The following is a 20273-nucleotide window of genomic DNA, read 5'->3' as shown; positions in this document are numbered from 1 at the left end:
TATTGAAGTCAGAAGGGTACAATGTGTACAACTACAAAGCAGTACCAGTCATGTCAGTCATGTGGAAGAGGCTGGGTTTATATTGATAGTGATTAGCTGTGTACAGAGTGTGCCATGCCAAGCAGATCCATAGACCAATCTGCAGCTCTGCATCCTTGATTAGACAAACCTCTTTCCTGAGGCCAAAGCACAAGAAAGTATAACAGCTGCGTGCCACGCCAGAATACCCGTGCCAGTTTTCTTTTTCTTTGTTCAGATTGCTGCTTTCTGTCTCCATTAATTTCTGTTTAACTTTAAATACAATTCAAACGAAAATGAAATATAAATGAACAAAGTAGTGAAGGTGTTAGGGGACACGGGGTCATCCATGAGAGAATAAGGTCGACTTAAAAAAATAAGGTTGGAGGAGTTTAAGTATCTCCGGGTCTTGTTCGTGAGTGGAGGAGAGTGAAGCGGGGACTGGATTGGTGCAGTGTCTGCAGTAATGCGAAAGCTGTACTGTCTGCTGAACTATGGCAAATACTGGTCAGTCTACATTCCTGTCATCACCTATGGCCACCAACTATGGCTAGTGAAAAAAAGAACATGATGACTGAAGATATAATCAAAGGAAAAAGGAGCTTCCTATTGAAGAGCTCAGTCATGTAGGAAGACCTCAAAACAGACGAGCTGCTGCTCCTCCATACTGAAAGAAGTCAACTGGTGGTTCTGATATCTGACTCGGATGCCCTCTGGATGCCTCCTTAGTGACATGCATCAGGCATGTGCATTTCATGGGAGACTGAGCCACACCAGAGACACAGTGGTGACATAACGTCTCTCAGCTGATTTGTGAATGCTTTGCTGTCCACTCAAAAAAGATGTAGTTTTTTCACAACATAGACATTTTTTCCTTCATTTTCATACTATACGTTTCATTTTTACACACATTTTTACTTTAGGAGGTTCAAGAAGGAGTTTGGGTTTAAATAAAACATTTCATACATTTCACGTCAAGCACATAATCACCAGAGGGTTACTTCATCAATCAATCAGGGATTACTCTGTTATGGCGAATTGGGTCCATGGCACAGCATTTTGGGGGAATTCTGGTGAAAAAATGTTTTGTGGACTAACAAAGCGGACATTAAATAACCTGGGAAGGAAGCCAACAACATGTATGATCTAAACATATCACTACATACCGCTATGAAAACATCATTATGACAGCAAAGTATGGTTCCAGGCTGCTTAGCTGCCTCTGGATATCGTTAACTCCCCACCATCAGCTAGAAAACGAATCCCCAGATATCTGACATTTATGCCAGAAGTCATCATAGAAAGGGGACCTCTTCTGCTTATTTCTAGCCCCACAGTTTTATTCCTTACTCCACTAGAGTAGCTTTGCATGAGTCCTAGTTCAAAACAATCATTATTTCATACTGGGCCTTCGCACGGCCTCTTAGTTTGTCTGAAAGGAATAACCCCATCTTTATGACATCATACAGAACCGAGTGCAGAGAAAACAGTCTAAACAGTCTGTCTAGAACAGTTTAAACACAGTGTTTAATGCACAGGTTACTTGTATATACTTTGACCTGATTATCTTTAACTTTGGACATGTTTAATTTGAGCAACCAACACTGGAACAGAATAAATATCAGAGAAAATAAGGAAAAGAAAAGGCTCATTTAGTTTTTTTTCCACCTGCACTGGGACTGTTTAAACTTTCAAGCAACAGAGCAGGGTTATTTAAGAGCTGAGATGTATATTTATATATGTTTCTACAAAGAACCTGTCAATCTGCTGCTCCTACAGCTTTTAACTTTTTTTTTACCTCTGAAATATATGTATGTTTTTAACTTGTGATTCTCGTTACAACATGTTTTGCAGTGAACCACAGCTAACAGAGCTAGAATAGCAAGATATATAGCTGCACAAGCCTCGAGGCTAACCCTGACTTTTCTGAATAAAAATGATTAAAAATCATAATTAATGACATTTCAGCATTTCAGAATATTAGACTATACAAACAAAACAGCCTAGGTATAACAAACACAAACATAGGCATTAAAATAAAGCATACCTGTATAAAATATAAATGACCTCAAGTTATTTCAGTTAATAAAGTAGCGTAATCTATCCATCTGAGGGTTAAAGGGTGTGTTCAATAAAAACACAAATGCATAATTATGGGTGTGTTTGTGTATACTTGGGGCTTAAATGAAGATAACATTTTAAATCACATTTTAAAAAGGAGTAATGCAGAAAACCTTGTCATGCCAAAGGATTCGTGTTCAAGGTTGCTCCTATGACTTTATTTAACTTTGAAGAAGTCTATATCTTGTACCACTATGTGCCTTTATTGCTGGCTTGTTGGGGGTGTGGATATGTCATGTTTTTTTTTAAACTTCTGTTTCTCGAGAGACAATCCTTTAACGTCACTAAAATATAAGTTAAAGCAACACAATCCATGAGTCTAGCCACAACATCTTTATATAGCTCATAACCATTTCTGCCAGAACAGTTCTTTTTTTGCAGATTATGCAAAATAAGAAAAACCTACTTCCTCTGTCTGGAGAAAATGTGGCCTTGCCAGGAAAACAAAATAGTAACTATGATCAAACTTAAGATGCGCACTGCGGGACTTTTTGTACATGAAATCTTGACAAATTGATAAATACAATATCAGTCTTTCCACAAATGTGGACCCCTTTTATTTATTACTAGGAGTTTTACAATAAGGGGATATTGTAATAATAATGCTTTGAAAACAACTCTAAAATGTGTAGGCATCTGTTCAAAGAAAATGTTGATAAGTCATCAGCCACAGCTTCACCAATCAAGCTGACATATCTGGCTTGTGTTATGTCTGTATCTTTGAAGTGGGTGAGAATATCAGCTGTAAAACCTGTTGAGAGATTTAGATCAATGTGAATGCAAAAAATATTCAAGTTATCCTGATAACTATGTTTTTTACAAGATCTGTTACTTCAAGACATTTAATTTGTTAGGCTCCCGTAAAACTTTGGAGGCTCCAGTCACAGTCAATGCAAGCAAGCACCAATACGTTTTGAATTTACCATTACTATCACACTGACTGATTTTCTCCCTCGGGCTCTGGAGAGAAAGCTTGTGATGTGGCGATTTGATTGAGAAGTGAGCGGCTCTTCCAGTAAAAGCTCAGTGGCACAAATAGCAGCATGTTTTATTGGTGTTATTTCATTACCATCATGAGAAAAATTGCCATCTTGTTTTTGTAGTTAAGAAATTCCTGTGGTTGCCTTTGGTCTTAGTGCCTGCTCAGTAGCCGCAATTACAAAACCCACCTATGGCACTGTGTATTAAAGTGACACACAATGTTTACGAGGCATTTTTACTTACAAGCCCAACCAAACTGACTAAAAGTCTTCCGCATCATTTTAATTTCAATTTGATTTTTGGTTTTATACAATGTCAGTTCACAACAGGGTGTTTTATATTAGAATATAGCTTACAAACTGTGCAGCCTTTCCTAACACACAGTCTCACACTGCTGCTTTGAATAGCTGGTGTTATGTGTTTAACCTCTCCAGATTTTTCTAACATTTTTTTCCTTTTGTAAAATTCACTGCTTCTCTCTTTCTTTGTAAAACTTGCTGCTCTGCTGCCAAGAGACTTCTCCATGTTTTTGATTGGTCATACGCTGCCAATTCTGCCTTTTTCATGCAAACACTGCTCATAACTCGCAGTTACACTGGGAAACCCTGGGCTGACTTGTCGAAGTGATAACCACCCTTGTGTGACTACTTGCCCTGATTGCTGATCTTCCAACAAGTGAATCCAGATAAGGAAGAGATGTCCCGGGTTTTTTGACCTTGCTTTGTACTTACAGTCTAAATTTGAAAAAAAAAAAATGCTGAGTGAATCATGGGAAGTCTCCCTGCAGTCTAAGCATATAGCGGTTTTACAGTACCTTTATTTAGCTTATGTGCATAGATATGGTTACTTTGAAAATGATATTGATATGATATCACATATGGCCTTAAATGATGTTTCACTGCCTGTTAGACAAAAGTGCAGCTTTCAACTCTAATAACGGTTGAATTACATCTTTTTCTTTTAAATAAAACTGTTCCAGTGAAGATGTTCTCTTTCCAAAGTGCAGGCCAATTGCTCTAGACACTGAATATATTAACCTGCGCACAGATGGTGGCCTGCAAATTGAAATCATGCCAGTGGTTTAGAGTATAAAGAACACTTAAATGTTTTAAGAAATGAAGTAAAAATGGGCTAAATCATGCAATCAAAGAGATTAGACTTTAATCTGCTGAATTTAAGACATTATGAATGCAACTTTCAACCCATTTCACATCCAGTTTGTTAATTCTAACTCCATTTTGTACACAAAACAACTCTCACTTTTTATTAAATTTTTTTTCCTTTTGTTTTTAACGTTGATTGCAAGGAACAGACCTGATAATTATAATTATTCCACAAATGACACCCTCTTGCAACCACTCGACTGATGAAATGTTTTTTTCGAGTAGTAATTATACAGTCAGTATTGTGCAAAAAGTCTAAATGACTGGTGTATGTAAGATTCAGTGACTGGATTAGTTTTGTAAGGGCCAAAATAGCTCAACACAAATGCAGGAAAATCAACTTTGTTAATTTGTTTTTGTGCTGGGTTCATTGCTGTAATGGTTTTGAGTGTCACTGTTAAAGTACAGGTCTAGTATTGTCTCAATATAACTGTCATAATGACCGACAGATGTCTTCTTTAGGGATCACATATTATAGCTTGTTCAGGGCCAATACCCACAATAAAAAATTAAATTTGCTGTCATTCCTATCCTGCTTCATTCCTATTGATTTCTATATCTTAGTGGTAAATAATCTGGATCATTGATCATGTTATTATTGTATTTGTCCTGGAATGTGTGCTTTTGTACACTGCATTTTTATGTGTTCACAAACCGCACGGTTCTTATTCAATTATTTTTCGATGCTATAAGCTTTCATGTGACTTTTTAAGCCATTATCTACAGATGCTGAATCTGTCACTTTCACATGACAGATCACTATGCATAATAAATAAGGAGCCCTGGCCCTTAATTAAAATCAACAAATAACAGCAGCAATTAAAATGAAAGCATCAGAGCATCTCGTGACCCTCCTACGTTTATTGAGAGGCAGAACTGCTAGTTTACGCCTGCTAATTTTCTTTGTTTCTTGCCCTGTTACCATTAGCTTGGTCTATTTTCCATATTTGTGCTGATAGTTTGTGTTTCTTCTTCTTACTTTATGGAGGACAGTGGCATCTGTTACAGAGCCTCTGTAAGGCAGACTGCTAGTTTTTCCTGTTAGTTTAGACGTTACTACTACTCCAGATAGCTTGACTGCAAGGCACCGAGGTGTAGCCTTAGCTTAGCTTTAACTTTACGTTACAGCAACAAAGTGACAAATTATTAATTAACAGTTAAGTGTAATGGGGAAACTTTGGATGCTAGTCACTGATGAAATAGAGGACTATTACGGTGCTGTAACTTAGCAGTAGCAGATGATTGTGAGGATTATTGGAACTTTAACTGTGAATCACAACCTATACTTTAACATTTTTATTTTTTCAATTTGTGTTTAAATTTCATTGTCTTTTTTTAAACTCACTGTACAAACATCCATTTGTGAAGGCAACTGACTCATAGTTCCCATTCTCAAACATCTGCACTAATGCCTCCTCAGGCTGGTTGTGTTGACAAATCTAATCATTATGATCAAAGACTAAAAAAGTAAACACACCAGCCACTTCATTAGGTACACCTGTTTGTTAGCATAAATATCAGCAGCTCAATGCATTTAACCATGCAGAAATGGTGTAGAAGACCTGGTAAAGTTACAAACTTAGGATGAGTTTGAAGATGGCATGGTTTCTGCTACTCAAACTCAAATAACCAGTTCTTCCAACCAAAATAAGTACAAGAGCACCTTGTCAACCTTCAACCAGATGGGCTACAGCAGCAGAAGACCACACCGGGTGCCACTTTTGCTAAGAACAGCAAACTGAGGCTAGAATTCACACAGGCGCACCAAAATAGTACAACAGAAGGTTGGAAATATGTTGCCTGGTCCGATGAGTCTTATTTTCTGCTACAACATTCAGATGATAAAGTCAGAATTTTACATAAACACGTTTTAACGTCCATTCTGCATTCAGTTCGGGCATGTAGTGGTGATATAATGGTATAAGTGTAGTTTTTTGGCACATCTTAGAACCAATTGAACAACAATCCAGCTGCAAAGCACACTTGAATATTGTTGATGACTATATCAACCTTTTATGAGCACAACAATTTCAGCTATTTCAAGTTCTGTTTAATTTACTTGACCATAATAACCTTGCATGCAAACACTAAAGCGTCATTGTCAAGACAGATCTCGTTGAACTTACTCTGACCCATATTGGATGAAAGTAAATGTTTCCCCTCCAATCTCTAATTCATTTTATAACATAACATCTAAACAAAGCAGTACTGACATAAATGCAGTTTTTTGGAATGTAATGAAACCTTCATAAGCTTTACTTTTTTTTAAAGTAAACTTTTTTTTCACTTTAAAAAAAACTTTGTTTGCTATTAGTTCATCACTTTCACACAGGCCAGAAATTAAGCAAGATTTCAAGCTTCTGAAGAACCTTAGCTGACTCCAAGTTCTTTATCGCACTACTGCTTTATGACTTAATATGGCAAAGCAATGTTTGCTTTCCTAAAATGAATTTATCAAAAGCCAACAATAAGAACAACCTATCAGCTTACTGTCAGAAGCAGAGACTGAACTCTTGTGACTAATCTGAAAATACCAAATATGACTGTGAATCATTTACTTACATTTAAGGGTTTCTCCAGCATAGGGAATATGGAGTTTAAAGCGATCACAACAGGGACCAGGCGTCAGAGATGTACATCTGAACATGAGGGAAGATGAAAACACAGACATTCAAATCAAGTAGTCAGTTAACATTAGGGATTTTTTAGGATCAGTATAGAGATAAAACAAATATATTGCTGTTTAGGAAGAGTTGGATATTTTTTTGACACTTTATCTTTATAAAAACAACATTTTGACAGTCTTATTAATCTAATTATGGAATACATTATTCACATTTTTACACAGTCTTGATCAAAAGTTTAAGACCACTTGAAAAATGGCAAAAATCATATTTTTCATGGTTGGATCTTAACAAAGTTCCAAGTAGAGCTTCAATATGCAACAAGAAGAAAAGGAAGGAAGACAAAACATTTTTTTGAGCATGTAATTTATTGAAAACAACGCTTAAAATGAAACAGGCTGTTTCACAGGCAATCAAAAGTTTAGGACCACATGCTTTAAAAGGAAAAATCTCTCATTTCTTCTTGTTGCGTGTTGAAACTCTACTTGGGACCTTGTTAAGATCCAACCATGCAAAATATGATTTTTGCCATTTTTCAAGTGGTCTTAAACTTTTGATCGGGACTGTATAAATGAATCTTAGAGTGGACACTTCATGGTAAACTATCCTATTTTTTTGTATGAGAACAGTTGTTGTTATTGTGTAAGGTTGTTTTTCAGGAGTGTCTTGGTCCGGGTAAGTGCAGGGTTTTTCCACTCTGCTGGGCTCCACCTTCAGGCGGAGACTCCAATCAGCCTTCTCACCTGATTGCAATCAAGTCACCAGCATATAAGACCAGCGCTCACAACAGACCTCTGTCAGATCTACAGCTAACCCACGTCAGTGCTAGGCTGCCAAGCTTTGGTGAGATCCCTGAACATTTCCATTTCTACTTAGATCGAGCATCTAATCATAGCGCACTGTTTGAGCTTCATGTTCCATAGTTTGGCCACATAGCCTTCACAGTACATAGCCTACATTATTTCCTATTATGTAATTGAACTAAGCACTGTAAATAAAGCACTGTATTCACGCCAGCTTTGCCTCCCTCTGTTTCTGCATTTGAGCCCATACTCCCAGCCTGGGCCTCTCGGCCGTAACAAGGAGTTCAGCTTGGCCCCTTAGTTAAAGTAAAAGAAACTCTTATACTTCCGCATGCCAAGACATTTTCATGCTCACAGCTTTGTGGGAACCAGTTTGGAGATGGCCTCTTCCTGTTCCATAATGACATGGATGAGCGAGTTTGTTGGGGAAGAACTTGATCAACCTGCCGGTCCTGACCAAAACCTGATAGAACACCTTTGGCATCAATTAGAGCAGAGACTGTGAGCCAGGCGTTCTCATTCAACATCAGTGTCTGACCTCACAAATATTCTTCTGGAAGAATGGTCAAAAACTCCCATAAACACACTCCTAAACCATGTGGAAAGCCTTCCCAGAAGAGTTGAAGCTCTAAAGGGTGGGCCGAAATCATATTAAAAACTATGGATTAGGAAAGGGATGCCACGCAAGTTCATATGCGTATGAAGGCAGACAAGCAAATACTTTTGCCAATATAGTGCATATGTGCACATGCAGATCTCAAATTAAAATGAATATAGAACAATTCTGAAATTACATATTATGCTAAGTCTAGTATTAAAAACTCATTAGTATAAGTTAAGCAGACAATTATTCTGCAGTGAAAACTCCACAAAACAGTATTTAATACTCTTCTTTTAGTAAAGCAAATCTCCTTGGATTTGGGGCTGTTTATGACACAAAACAAAGAATCTTAGGCACTCTTTTTGGCTCACCGGACCTAAAATAGACCCTGTGCATTCCTATGAAATAATCAATGTTCACTTAGTTCTCCAAGCTTTCTGAAGATCTTCCAAAGTTGAACAGTATCTGGTCTCCGTGGAAGGGTGGTTGTAAAGAATACGTTCAAAAGCAAGGCAAACAGTGAGAAAATGCTGAGGTATGCCAAATTACACAAAAGCTGAACTGAATGTCAGTGACAACAGGTACTATGGTGTAATGTATCTAAATTTGATCCTGGCAATGATATTTAACACACTGCCAAGGCAGGATAAGCACACCTGGAAAATGGAAAGCTCAGTCATGGATTTGCAACCCAAGAGCTCAGACCTGAACATTGTTGAAGCAGTGCTGGATCATCTTGACAGAAAACAAAAAGGTAGCCAACATCCAGAGAAGGGCTTTGAATGTCTTTCAAGAAGCCCAGAGAACTATTCTTGGGAACTGCTTATAGAAATTACGAGAAAGCTTGCCCAAGAGATTTCAGAATAGAGCTGGTCATACCAAATATTGACTTTCAAACTCATTCAAACATCACAGACAGTTTTCCCCCTTATAGACTGTATTTCCATGTATGCTTGCAGATGCTTTAATAAATCACTGCAACCATTTCCCATTTTATGAGCAGCATATTAAAAAAAGTATAGTGGCGAAAAAAATTTAGCAAAAACCTTGTGGGTTGGTCCAAAACCTTTGCACAGTACTGTAACAATATTTGTCATTTAGCTCCAGTTAACCTTTTGCTTACAGACATCATTTGTGTAACATGTGATTAGTCCTCACCCAGTTTTGAGATCTGTGACACGGAGGCAGTTTGTGGAATCAAGCCCCACACGGCCATTCCTCACCACACTGCACAGCAGGGGACGCAGCTCAGATGAGATCCGGTGCAGTGCGACTTCAGGGGACATATTGTTCATTTTACCCACTGTGAGCAGTCTGTAGAGACACGATAACAGTATAGAAATGCTTTGAATTATTTTATTAAAAAGCTAATTAACACAGTAGAAAGATGAAATATTAGTGTTTGGTATCGATCTGCTGCCAGTTGTTTTACCCTGTTAGAATTCTAACAAAACATAGGTCAGAATTTGTTTTTCAAGGATTAACCTTAGGTCAGCCAAACCTCATCCAGTCTCTTCAACCTGCTCCCTACTTTTCTTTAGATCCACCGAAACACAGTGAATCTCCTTCTGATCTTCTACATCTGAGCTTTCTCCCCATAAAGCCATAGTCCTACTCACTGATTACCACCTTTCTTCTTAACCTAGGTTTAACAACACTTTCCCATAGCTTCATGGTATGAAGCTACAGAGGTATGAAGTGCTCATGGTATGAAGCTACAGAGGCATTGGCTTTATGCCTCTGAAGTTGCTACAGATCTGCACAATACCCTTGTTCTGTACCAGTATAGTCAGATGTCTCTCACCTTCCAAGACTGTGTTCAGCCATCTGGTTAACAAGTCTACTGCCCTCTCTCGTAGATATAGCCATACCTCCACAGGTATGTCATCCAGACTAGCCACTTTCAACACTTCATTCTTTTCATAGCTAACCTCACTTCCTCCTTATTATTTCTCTGCACTTCCCGATTACCAAGTGTCCTTCATTTGTCTTTCTCTTTCTCTCATTTTCTTCAAGGGAAATCATTTTTGAAAAACATTAAAGAACAGTTACAGTGGCAACAGGCCCTGATTTATCTGGGACATTTTGTAACAAATCGAAAACATCTACAAAGTAAAATTGAGCCTTATAACCAACGAAGTAGTATAAATAAAGACAGTTGTTTCATTATTATCAGTTTTAAACTACAAACTTTAACTATGATTAAATATGCATTTTTTCATAATAATTAAAAAAAAAACCTCTATTTTCCCCTTTCCATATAAGTCAAAGGCAATAAATGCATATATCGAAAGTATTTTTTCTCTCCCTATAGCTTTCCAAAAATGCAATATCGCTGGCTTTACTTTTCAGCTATAATTTCCTGGTATTATAGAAATGTTTTCCCCTTCCTGTTTTAAAAATGCTACCTTTCTATCCAACTTTTTCTGAAAAATACAGATTTTAAGAGGCACAGTAACACAATATCCACAAAACATTTCTTAAAAGTTTAGTGTTAATATAAAAACATTAGAAGGAAGCTGGTTTAGTTGCAACACTGGAAGCTTCCTTTCGCACTATAAGCACGCATGGAAAACACATATTACATATAATGTTGTAACATTTTAACGTTCTAATTTGGTGATACATTGAATGCGTTAAGGGTAAATTAGTGTTTATGCCACAGTTTGTAATTCAGATGCTCATAGGTTTGGCATCGTTAGCCACTGTTAGCTTAGCTCATACTTATGCGTCAAATTAACACGATTTAAACGTATAGCGTCCTCAAAACCTCCCCTGCTCATTTCCGTCCATTTCAATACAGCCTGCGGCGGGTGTGTGAGTACCTGAGAGAGATGGAAGTCTTTAAATTTCAGGGTAAAGTCCAATGTTTACTTCATACTCTGATCAATTTCCCCGGTTCATATTGTTGTTGGGTCCTTGTGATAGCCCCACAGTTAGGTGCCTCTCATAATGCCTGTGGGTAAATTTACTTTCATTCTTTTGCAGGAGCCGTATTTCCTCGTGATATATTACCTATGGCGCGTTTTTGTTTGGTATTTTTATACCTTAACACTGTCAAATAAATCTAAACGTTTATTCATTAATAAAATGACAGTGGTTGATCTGGCAATAGCGATAACGCCAGGGACCTGTCACCGTGCACTTTGACCTTGGACTTCAAGTAGTGGGTATTCAGTTTTACAATCCGCAGGAGATTATTTGAATTCCAGGTAATTTAACACACTTCATTTTACTTTGGAGGTTGTCTAATTAATCCGGGTCATGGTCTTTTAGTTTTTTGATCGGTTTATTCCTCAAATACTTGAGGTGTCAGAGTATTTGGCTGCACATGTAATGACATGTACTAAGAGTTTACAGTACACCAATAATACAAGATATTTGGGCTTGTACACGACATTACCATATGCTAAAATGGATAAAGAGAACAATTAACAAGTAAGTACAGTAAAGTACGTGCATTTCTAATATGTGAATACATTACCATAAAAGAAAAGATTTTCTGATACTGAGCTTTTAAAAGATTAAGGTTGACTTAATGGTTCTTTTAGTTATTTTCCTAAGCTTGAGTTATACTGGATCATTGAATCTGATACCAGTTTTAAACCATTATTCATGATATACTTTGATCAGCTACAACTATTAAAATCACCTACCTAAAAATTATCCTCCCTCTCCACCACCATTACAACTGCCATCATCACCGAGGCCTAGATATAGGAACTCTGGAGGGCTCCTACAATTTTTGAGATTGAGACTTGGGAACAGATTGTAGGGTTTTCAGTTTGGGGGCTCTGGATCGTGGGAGCTGCAGATTTTGTCAAGCCCTTCAGAACCTTTTGTGTTCCTCCAGCAGTTCTTGAGCAGGTTTTGCTAAACTTCTAGGGATGGATTCAACTTGTTCCAGTTCCAGTCCGATGCAGATACTTTGACTTAAGGCAGCCATACCATTGTTAAAATAAAATGATTTCTGCTTTTTTTAATATAGCAAATTTCATTACACATAAACTCAATATATTTACCATAAAAGCTAAAAACTATGTAAATCTACAATGTCTTGAGGGGATAAAAACAACAAAATAAAATACTTGTTAACACAAACGTGCGCATATACACACACAGACACAGCTGTCAAGTGTAAACCTATAAGAATAAAAAAGTTTTAAGTATGTTTTTCAGTGTAGACACAGATATAATTGATCTCAGTTTAGCAGGGAGCTAGTTACAAAGAGCAGGATTACAGTAACAATAATCATAATATTAATAATATTAATAATTCAGGGAACCATTAAAAGATGTCCTGAGATGTCTAACAAGGTTTTAGACACTGATAAAGTCAGAGATGTTCCACTGAGCAATCATCACTTTGACTGACGCTGGAAATTATCCTTTTTTATATGCAAGTACACACTGATTTCCTAACTTTATAAAATAAAATGTAAGAAATGTACCAAAGATAATACATTACAGCAGGATAAAAATAAATAAAATATTCATATCTAGTCTCCTATCAGTTCATTGTCAGAACTATTTCTTCAGAGTGCTGTCATTTATATTCAATGTACTCTAGTTTATCCTTTCCTGGTCTCACAGTTTCACTGAGTCCACCTCCTTCGACTGCTCCTTACACACACATTGGGCTGACAAGAAACATGCGATGTGAAAATATATTAATGGAGTGAAACAAAATGTCACCGGTGTTACTGTAAGTGCAGTAAAAGCTTCCAAACAACAACAGAAGATAACAACAGTGACAGCGAGTAAGCTAAGAAAACATTCTTGGAAGTTTTCAGTAATTTCTGCTCTCTTGACCAAAGTGTGTGGTTAAACTAAAAGCTTTTGCAAATATCAAAATAAAAAATGTTGATGTAGGTAGAGTCCAATGCTTCCAAGCTGCTGAGGCTTTATTGTCATCTTCCTCCATGCTATGTTAGTCTTCCCACCAGTTACCAGTGCACTGCTTCCATCAGATGGTGAATTAAACACAGAACAATATAGAACCCAATTAAATGGATCAGTCATAGTCCATCTTATTGTCACTGATATGCAATTTATTTATTGGATCAGTGCAAAGTATAATCAAACACAGTCAATCTTTTTTAATACATTTCCAGCAGTGTATTTCACAATCCGCTTACAGCACCATTGTGTGTGTTCTCCGCAACAAACAAGCAGACCTACTCTGAATTACAGTCTTTAAAGAAAAAAGTTTGTTTTGTTGTTTATTAAACAAAGCCGACTGCAATACTTCTATATATGTAACAGGCTACCATTGGCTGATAATATTAGTCATTTGATATATTGGTTGATTATTGTCTTTGAAGTTGACCTTTATCGCGAGCTTGAATGATATGGTAAAAAATACACTACATACACCCCCACTAATATTTGGTTAAATATGCTTTAGCAAGTTGCACCTCAACCAAATGCTCTTGGTAGCCATCAACAAGCTTCTGGCATAATTTGAAGATAATCCTCAAGGCTTCATTTTTGGTTGGCAGCCTCTAAATTTTGTACAGTATTCTACAATTTTGTAATCTGCGTTTTTTTTTTTTTTCTAGAAATGGCTCCAAGAGACCTTTCCAACTCGTGTAAATTTACAATTCTTCTTAGATCTTCACGGACTTCATAAAGTTACCATGATATCCATGCTCATGAACCATGAACTTCTGACCACAACTGTATAACCTGGTGTAATTTGCTGGGGATGGATTGGAGGAATTTCTAGCCTATCACAATAGGAGCTCGCTGCTCCTGCATTTTTTTTACCCTCCACTTACTGATTTTTAGCAGGGCAACTTTAAATGGTCTGTTTTGCAAACAGCAGTAAAAATAAAAATAGAAATTCACTGCCAGCACTCCTGCCGCTGTAGAAATGACACCACATATGGTGGGTCATCCTGGCCCCTTTCCAAATCTGCATTGATCCATGCATGACTATTAATTTACCATCAAGCTCCAACAGTGACTCCAACCACGTTCCAACTACTGCTAGCTAAATAAAATAAAAATGAAAAGCATTCAGATCAGCAGGTCATTATATGGAAGCCTAAACAAAAAAAAATCTACAAATATTTTTACAAAATTAATACTAAGGTTCAAGGTTGGCTAATAAGTACCTCTCTTCAAGGGTACAGCCCTTTATTTTAGCTTTAGTGACAAGCTGTTGTAACACTAAAAGTGCAGTAAAGGTTTTTGGTTTCTGAGAGTGTATTTAGCATGGAGTGAACATGTGAAAGACCTGAAATATGTTATTTCTTGTGCAAACAGAACAACCCTAACTTGCAAAATAAAAATGAAAGGTGAGCACAAAGGCATAGAAATTATATCAGTGCACCGGGCGAGACCGTATGAGGGCAGTTTTGTCTGATTCACCACTGGGAATTTCCACCTTCCTGGGAGTGATTCACAGTCAGTCTCAAAGCATCCAGGAAAAACACCCCCCCCCCCCCCCCCCCCAAGAAATATGTTGAGCCAAAGTACTCTGGTGAAATTGTTTACTAGTTTAACTCTCAGCTTGAAGTTGGTCTAACTTAAGTGGTTAGGAGATTATGACACCGGGAATTAAAATAAAACAAAGGAAGCTAGCGTTTGTGTGTGGGTAGAGGTGGAGTGTGTATAATCTGAACTTATCTGAACATTTGTTATACAGATATGGTCATATCATTGCCATAAAAATATTTTCCAGTTAAGCCAGACACTGGGAAGAATGCCGGCTCACAGGGGTTTTTACAATTGATCCAAAAGTTTTTTCTTTGGGATTTTGTTTGCAGTTCAATCTAAAACCAGAGTTAACAAAGTGCAGACTTTGTATCATTTTATGCAACCTGACACACAGTTACAAGACAAGAGTGCAATATTATACCTTTAATCATCTATAGGTTCATGTAGAGTGTTAATAATATAGCAAAACAGACAGAACTTTCAGCTTTATCTCTTATATTAGCTTGGATAAACTATTAACTAGCAAAAAAATGGAATATTACCCGCAAAACACAAAGCATCGTCCTCCATAGCTGAAAACTGAAGCCAACACAGAAACACCAAAAGCTGAAGTTTCTTCTAATGGTTACTGGAAGCTGAATTTAAAGCTTAGTTAATCTCCATAGACTCACATATGCAATTTTAAAGGAGAAATAACAAATTTATAGCCTACTACAAAAAGCAGTTGTTATCTCTATAGCTAATTTCCTTCTTCATGGCAGCTGTACGTAGAGTGATTTCTTTTATAACTCACCTGTTCAGATTTTGGTAAGGCTTAAAATTGAGGGTGTGGTCTGTCACTGAGAGGTGGCTGTATCTGCTAAGGCCCCAGTCACACAGGCCTAGACCAGTCAGCAACCACCAGTTTCTAGAGAAAATATGTATTATTCAACTGTTTGCCTAGTGGTCCCTGGAGGTTGTTGGCATATGCCAAATAAAATCGGTTTCAAAAGAGGAGCACTTGTTGTGATTGCTTTGGTTGCTAGCAGATTGTCTAAATCACCCATAGTTTGCATGCAAGATGCAGACCTTTCTGCAAATATTGCCATTTACTCTCTGAAGTGTACAAAATGTGCAGCTGTTATTTTGAAGGTGAATACTGACCATTCTGTGTTATACTTTCCACAGTTTCACTACCACTTAAGGGTGGCGGCTCACAACAGTTTTTGTTTGCTACATCATTTTAGTTCAGCTGGGTGTCTTTCCTTTTGTTATATTTCTTTAAGAGTTCAAAATGTGTTAATTACATAAATAATTTTCTCTGTAACATTTCATGGATTTCATAAGCAACACACTTTAGTTGTTCACACAAAGCATAAGGTAAAAAACAATATATACAGTGTTATCTTCATTTTAGATGTCAAAAAGTATTTGCAGCTTCCAGTGTTTTCTTTTGCGTGGAAACTGGGTCCAAATGGCTCTTTGTGTGTTAAAGGTTGTTGACCCCTGGTCTATTCTCTTGTTTTGGTAAATGAAGTTCTAGGATTTTATTTGGATGTTACTTATTAGCATTTGACCATTTGACAAATTAGCATTTGTCTGCATCTGTCGATGCAGTTTGTAAACCAAGCTAGCAAGCATCAGCATATTGCTTTGTATCCCACCTTCTTGTCCACATATTGTCATTCCAAGATGCAATAAACCAACATGGTGGCTGCAAAAATGCTAACACTGCTTCCAGAAAAATAACAATCTGCATCCTTCTTTCAAACACAGTCTGCGCTTAAAACAGCATGCATCATATTATTTAAAAAAAAAAAAAAAAAAGTTTAATATGTGTGAACCTCAATCACATGCTGGCTACACGCTAAAGTATCACTCATAACAAAAATGTAAAACTGCAGGTCTAAAATTGTATCACATTGTACATGCAACTTTAATTACACCGTTTGTAGTGTTTAACATGCCCTTTCCTTAATGTGCATTTTTAACACATTTTGCAACACCTTTTTATAGCAAACGCTTATTATAAATGAAGTTTCTCACATTGGTCTGCTGAGCATCATAGCTCAGCTCAAGTTTAACTAGCAAGTGAGAATTTTGAAGGGGGTTCCCTGCTAATTCAAGTGGTCAAACAATGCAGTTCTTCACTGTAGTGAAGTTCTTGATGCCTGCAGAGAGAAGACACTATTCTGCAAGATGTGGGAGAGAGAATTGAGCCATCCTACAGCCAGCGGCCAAGCTTTCCAAGTCTTCCACTGCCTAGGAAGAGATTTGAAGAGATTAACACACTAGCATTAGCTCCGATACAAGCAGAGGATTGAATTAATTAAAGACTTTGCTGTGCTGCGGTGCATTCACATGGTGTAGCATTGAAACTGTCGCCACCCCACCCCCAGTACGATTGGAATTTGTCCAACTCAGCCAGCCATGAATGCTCTATTTTTACCTTCTTCCTTGTTTCACTCAAGCTCATGCTAATGTGAGAGATAAATAAAATCAAGTGATTTTTGTTTGGAGGCTGTTGAGAAACTAGTTTACATATTTTGCCTGAAATGCCCCCATCAAGCTGCAGCTAAAGTCCTTCTGTCTGTTTTTTGAATGTTGTGAAATTCATTGAACAGTTAATTTAAATGGAGAAAGGGCAATTGTTCCTGTTGTAATAATACAACCGTTTGTGTTTGTGTGGCTTTTAATCATCAGATCATGACTGAGAAGGTCTTTGATGTTGTGGTGGTTGGCTCCTGTATGACTGACTTGGTGAGGTAAGTAGATTTAGTCCATTGTTTAACTTTAAATCTGGTAAATCAATGATAGCATGTGAAACAAGTTGTTCCACTGACAATGATTATAAATCATTTTATGAGAAGGCTAAATCTGGGAGCAGGAAACGCCTCTGCTTCCTCAGGTGGACCAACAGGAAACAGCACATTACCATTTTAGGAAACTAATTTCAAAAATGTACAGAAGACTTTGTCAAATTTGTGTCAAGTCCCTATGTGGCTTTGCTTAATAGTTAGAATTGTGGTCAGAGGTTTATGTAAGTGCGTCTCATGGATGAACATCATTGGAATTTTGGTCTTTTGATGATTTCTTTGAACTTTTCCAGGGTGGAATTAATAAAGAGCATACCCTTTAATGTCTGAAAAGAAAAACAAGTATAAAAATAGGCTCACATGGTTAGAATATAATTTATTTTTTTGATAGCTATCAACAAGCGTCTGGTATAATTCTGGCTGGATATCTGACCACTCTTCTTGGCAGAACTGATCATGTAAATTGGTTGTTTTCCTGGCATGGACCCAGCATTTAGGCACAGTACACAATCAATAAATATATATGGCTTTAGGAAGACCATTCCAGAAGCTTAATGTTAGCCTGCTTAATCAACTTGTTTCACTGTGGACAGTAATGCTGGTGTTTCAGCAGTTTCAAGTTCATGGCAGGCTTAAGCTGTGGTGGTTTCTGGGTTGTTAATGAACATCCTAACCAATTTCCTCTCACCTAAATGTGACAATTTGGGTCTTGTTCTAGACTTTGGCAAAGTGGTGACACATCTGTAACTTGTACTTATGAAACTTGGTTGAACTGATGACCTTGAAATCTGCGGTTGAATAGAAACAGCTACAAGAGACATTCCCAACTTGTGTAAATCTACAACTTGACTTTATGACTGTACTTTCCCATTGTTCTGAGTCAGTCAAATGGGTGCTGTCAACCTAATTTATATGTTCATATTAAACAAGGGCAACAGGTCAAATAATTAGGTAAACAGATGTAAAGGTAATATCATTGTGAAGAGTGAAGCACTTCAGACTTCAGAATGATATGCTAAGGTGAGTTTTGGCTTTCTTGCCCATAAGTCTGCTTTGGATGACATAAATTTCGTCATCAGATAATGAGTGTGGACTTTGTGCAGATGTCGGTGTATCAGCTTCACATTTGCCTTCTGGGCAGACTTCAAGCTGATTTCATGACAGCATAATGTAAATAACCTATGAAGGCAACAGCCAGTATTGGTAGGTCACAGCAATGGTCTCATATAAAAAGCCAAGACAAAACAAAGACTTTGAAAACAAGACTTCCTGTTCTGCATGCAAGTCTTTTAGTGCAGTCTGATTATGATTGCAGATGAAGTCTGAAAAACTGAGTTGTATCAGATTATAGCCAAAGATTCCAAGATTGTGTTTCATCCATTGCATTTCTGTTTTCCACGGTTAATCTGCCTGCAGCCTGTTCAAACGTCAGTGGTACTCCATCAACAAATGGAAACCAAGACCCAGGTTTCCTACAGATTGTGCATATTTAAATGCAGATAACTGTTTATATAAATTTGTTTTGAAGCTGTAAATCTGCCACCATTATCAGTGTAAACCGTAAAAGCTCAGGCTTAGGAACAGTAACTCAGAGGATGCACCTCAGCAAACAGTCAATTGTCTTTGCTTGTTTCCCTTTATTATTATTAACCACTGCAGCCAGCCTTTTCCTCCAGGGATTTTATTTTGACATGCACGCCTGATGGAAAATATGGCATAAGGGCTGAGGGGTGTTTTCCATCAGCCTGAAATGGTCTGCAAAGTCTGCCTACACTGGAATAGAGGAAGTATTCTAAAGTTAGACAATGCTGCTGCATTTTCAGTATTTGTCCTAAAAGCCCCCTGAGTTACAGGAAGCATCAGCAGTGTGCGTGTGTTTGGCTCAACGGCTTTCAGACCATTAGGCAGTAATGAAGGGCAGGCTCCAGGTTCTAATCCGTCTACTAGATTGCAAAACACGTTCATATTGGACTGAAGAATGCTGCCATCAGCTTTCATGGCATTTTTAAAAACACATGATATTTTTTTAAGTGAATCAAATTAAAAAAAAACATCAGCAAAGAACTGAATTAAATGGAAATAATTTAAATTATTGAGCAAAAAGTTGTAGGCTGACGCTTTAGTTTTTTACGCCCACCTTTTCCCAGCATTTTTGTAAGTACAATTTTCGAAAAGACCAGTAAAAGTAATAAATTAAAAATAAGGAAATAAACAAGATAAAAACAAATGTTCAGTAAACAATGGTTATCATACCTCAGTTTGTTTAGTTCTTGATTTTTTAGCTTGTCAGTTGGTACATAAAAAGCGAATCTATTAGTCTAAGATATACAAATTATTAAAGCGCACATTTTATGTTCCTGTTATTTGTAAGTAGATTTTTTCTTTAAATCTTGGACTTTACAAGTCCAGCTTTGAATGATTCACAGTTCAAAATAATCCTTATTTATTGTATGGTGCTTCCTTAGAGAATCCAAAGGCCTTTACATTCCCAATCTAAGTCATGTAGTATAACCAACAAGAGACCGGTGATGTATAAAGTCTTATGGAGGCACTAGATTGTGTAAACGCAATATTCTTGCAGCATCTCTTGCATTTTCTTCAGCACAGAGGACGGCCTGTTTTCATGAAAAATCGGTTGGAACTTGTCTAATTTAAATGAGACAGTGTGTGGCAAGAAGTGTCATTTGTGCTTTTACAGTGATTTGTAATTGATGAATATCTTT

The 20273-nt window shown here is 37.2% G+C and overlaps 2 protein-coding genes across 5 annotated transcripts in view; one reads left to right on the top strand and one right to left on the bottom strand.

The window, feature by feature from the left end:
- babam2 (BRISC and BRCA1 A complex member 2) overlaps nucleotides 1–11270 on the bottom strand; it is a 112565-nt gene extending 101295 nt beyond the window's left edge. Inside the window, exons 1-3 of the mRNA XM_085142871.1 lie at nucleotides 11137–11270; nucleotides 9470–9625; nucleotides 6846–6922 (exon numbers count right to left, since the gene is read on the bottom strand). Coding sequence (XP_084998997.1) covers nucleotides 6846–6922; nucleotides 9470–9606 — 214 coding nt within the window. The 5' untranslated portion in view covers nucleotides 9607–9625; nucleotides 11137–11270. The remainder of the gene's footprint in view (nucleotides 1–6845; nucleotides 6923–9469; nucleotides 9626–11136) is intronic.
- Nucleotides 11271–11421: 151 nt separating this feature from the next.
- rbks (ribokinase) overlaps nucleotides 11422–20273 on the top strand; it is an 81188-nt gene continuing 72336 nt past the window's right edge. For 3 of the 4 annotated variants that reach the window (XR_014871106.1, XR_014871105.1, XM_085142873.1), the window contains exons 1-2: nucleotides 11422–11523; nucleotides 17438–17499. Coding sequence is in view for 2 of the 4 variants with exons in the window: in XM_085142873.1 (XP_084998999.1) it covers nucleotides 17441–17499 (59 nt within the window). In the remaining 2 variants the exon portion in view is untranslated. The other variant, XM_085142874.1, reaches the window with a different exon arrangement.

The sequence above is a fragment of the Neolamprologus multifasciatus genome, chromosome 19 (genome assembly GCF_963576455.1).
Source record: "Neolamprologus multifasciatus chromosome 19, fNeoMul1.2, whole genome shotgun sequence".
Taxonomy (NCBI): domain Eukaryota; kingdom Metazoa; phylum Chordata; class Actinopteri; order Cichliformes; family Cichlidae; genus Neolamprologus; species Neolamprologus multifasciatus.
Note: the sequence above shows the minus strand (reverse complement) of the source record. Positions and strands in the feature narration are given on the sequence as shown.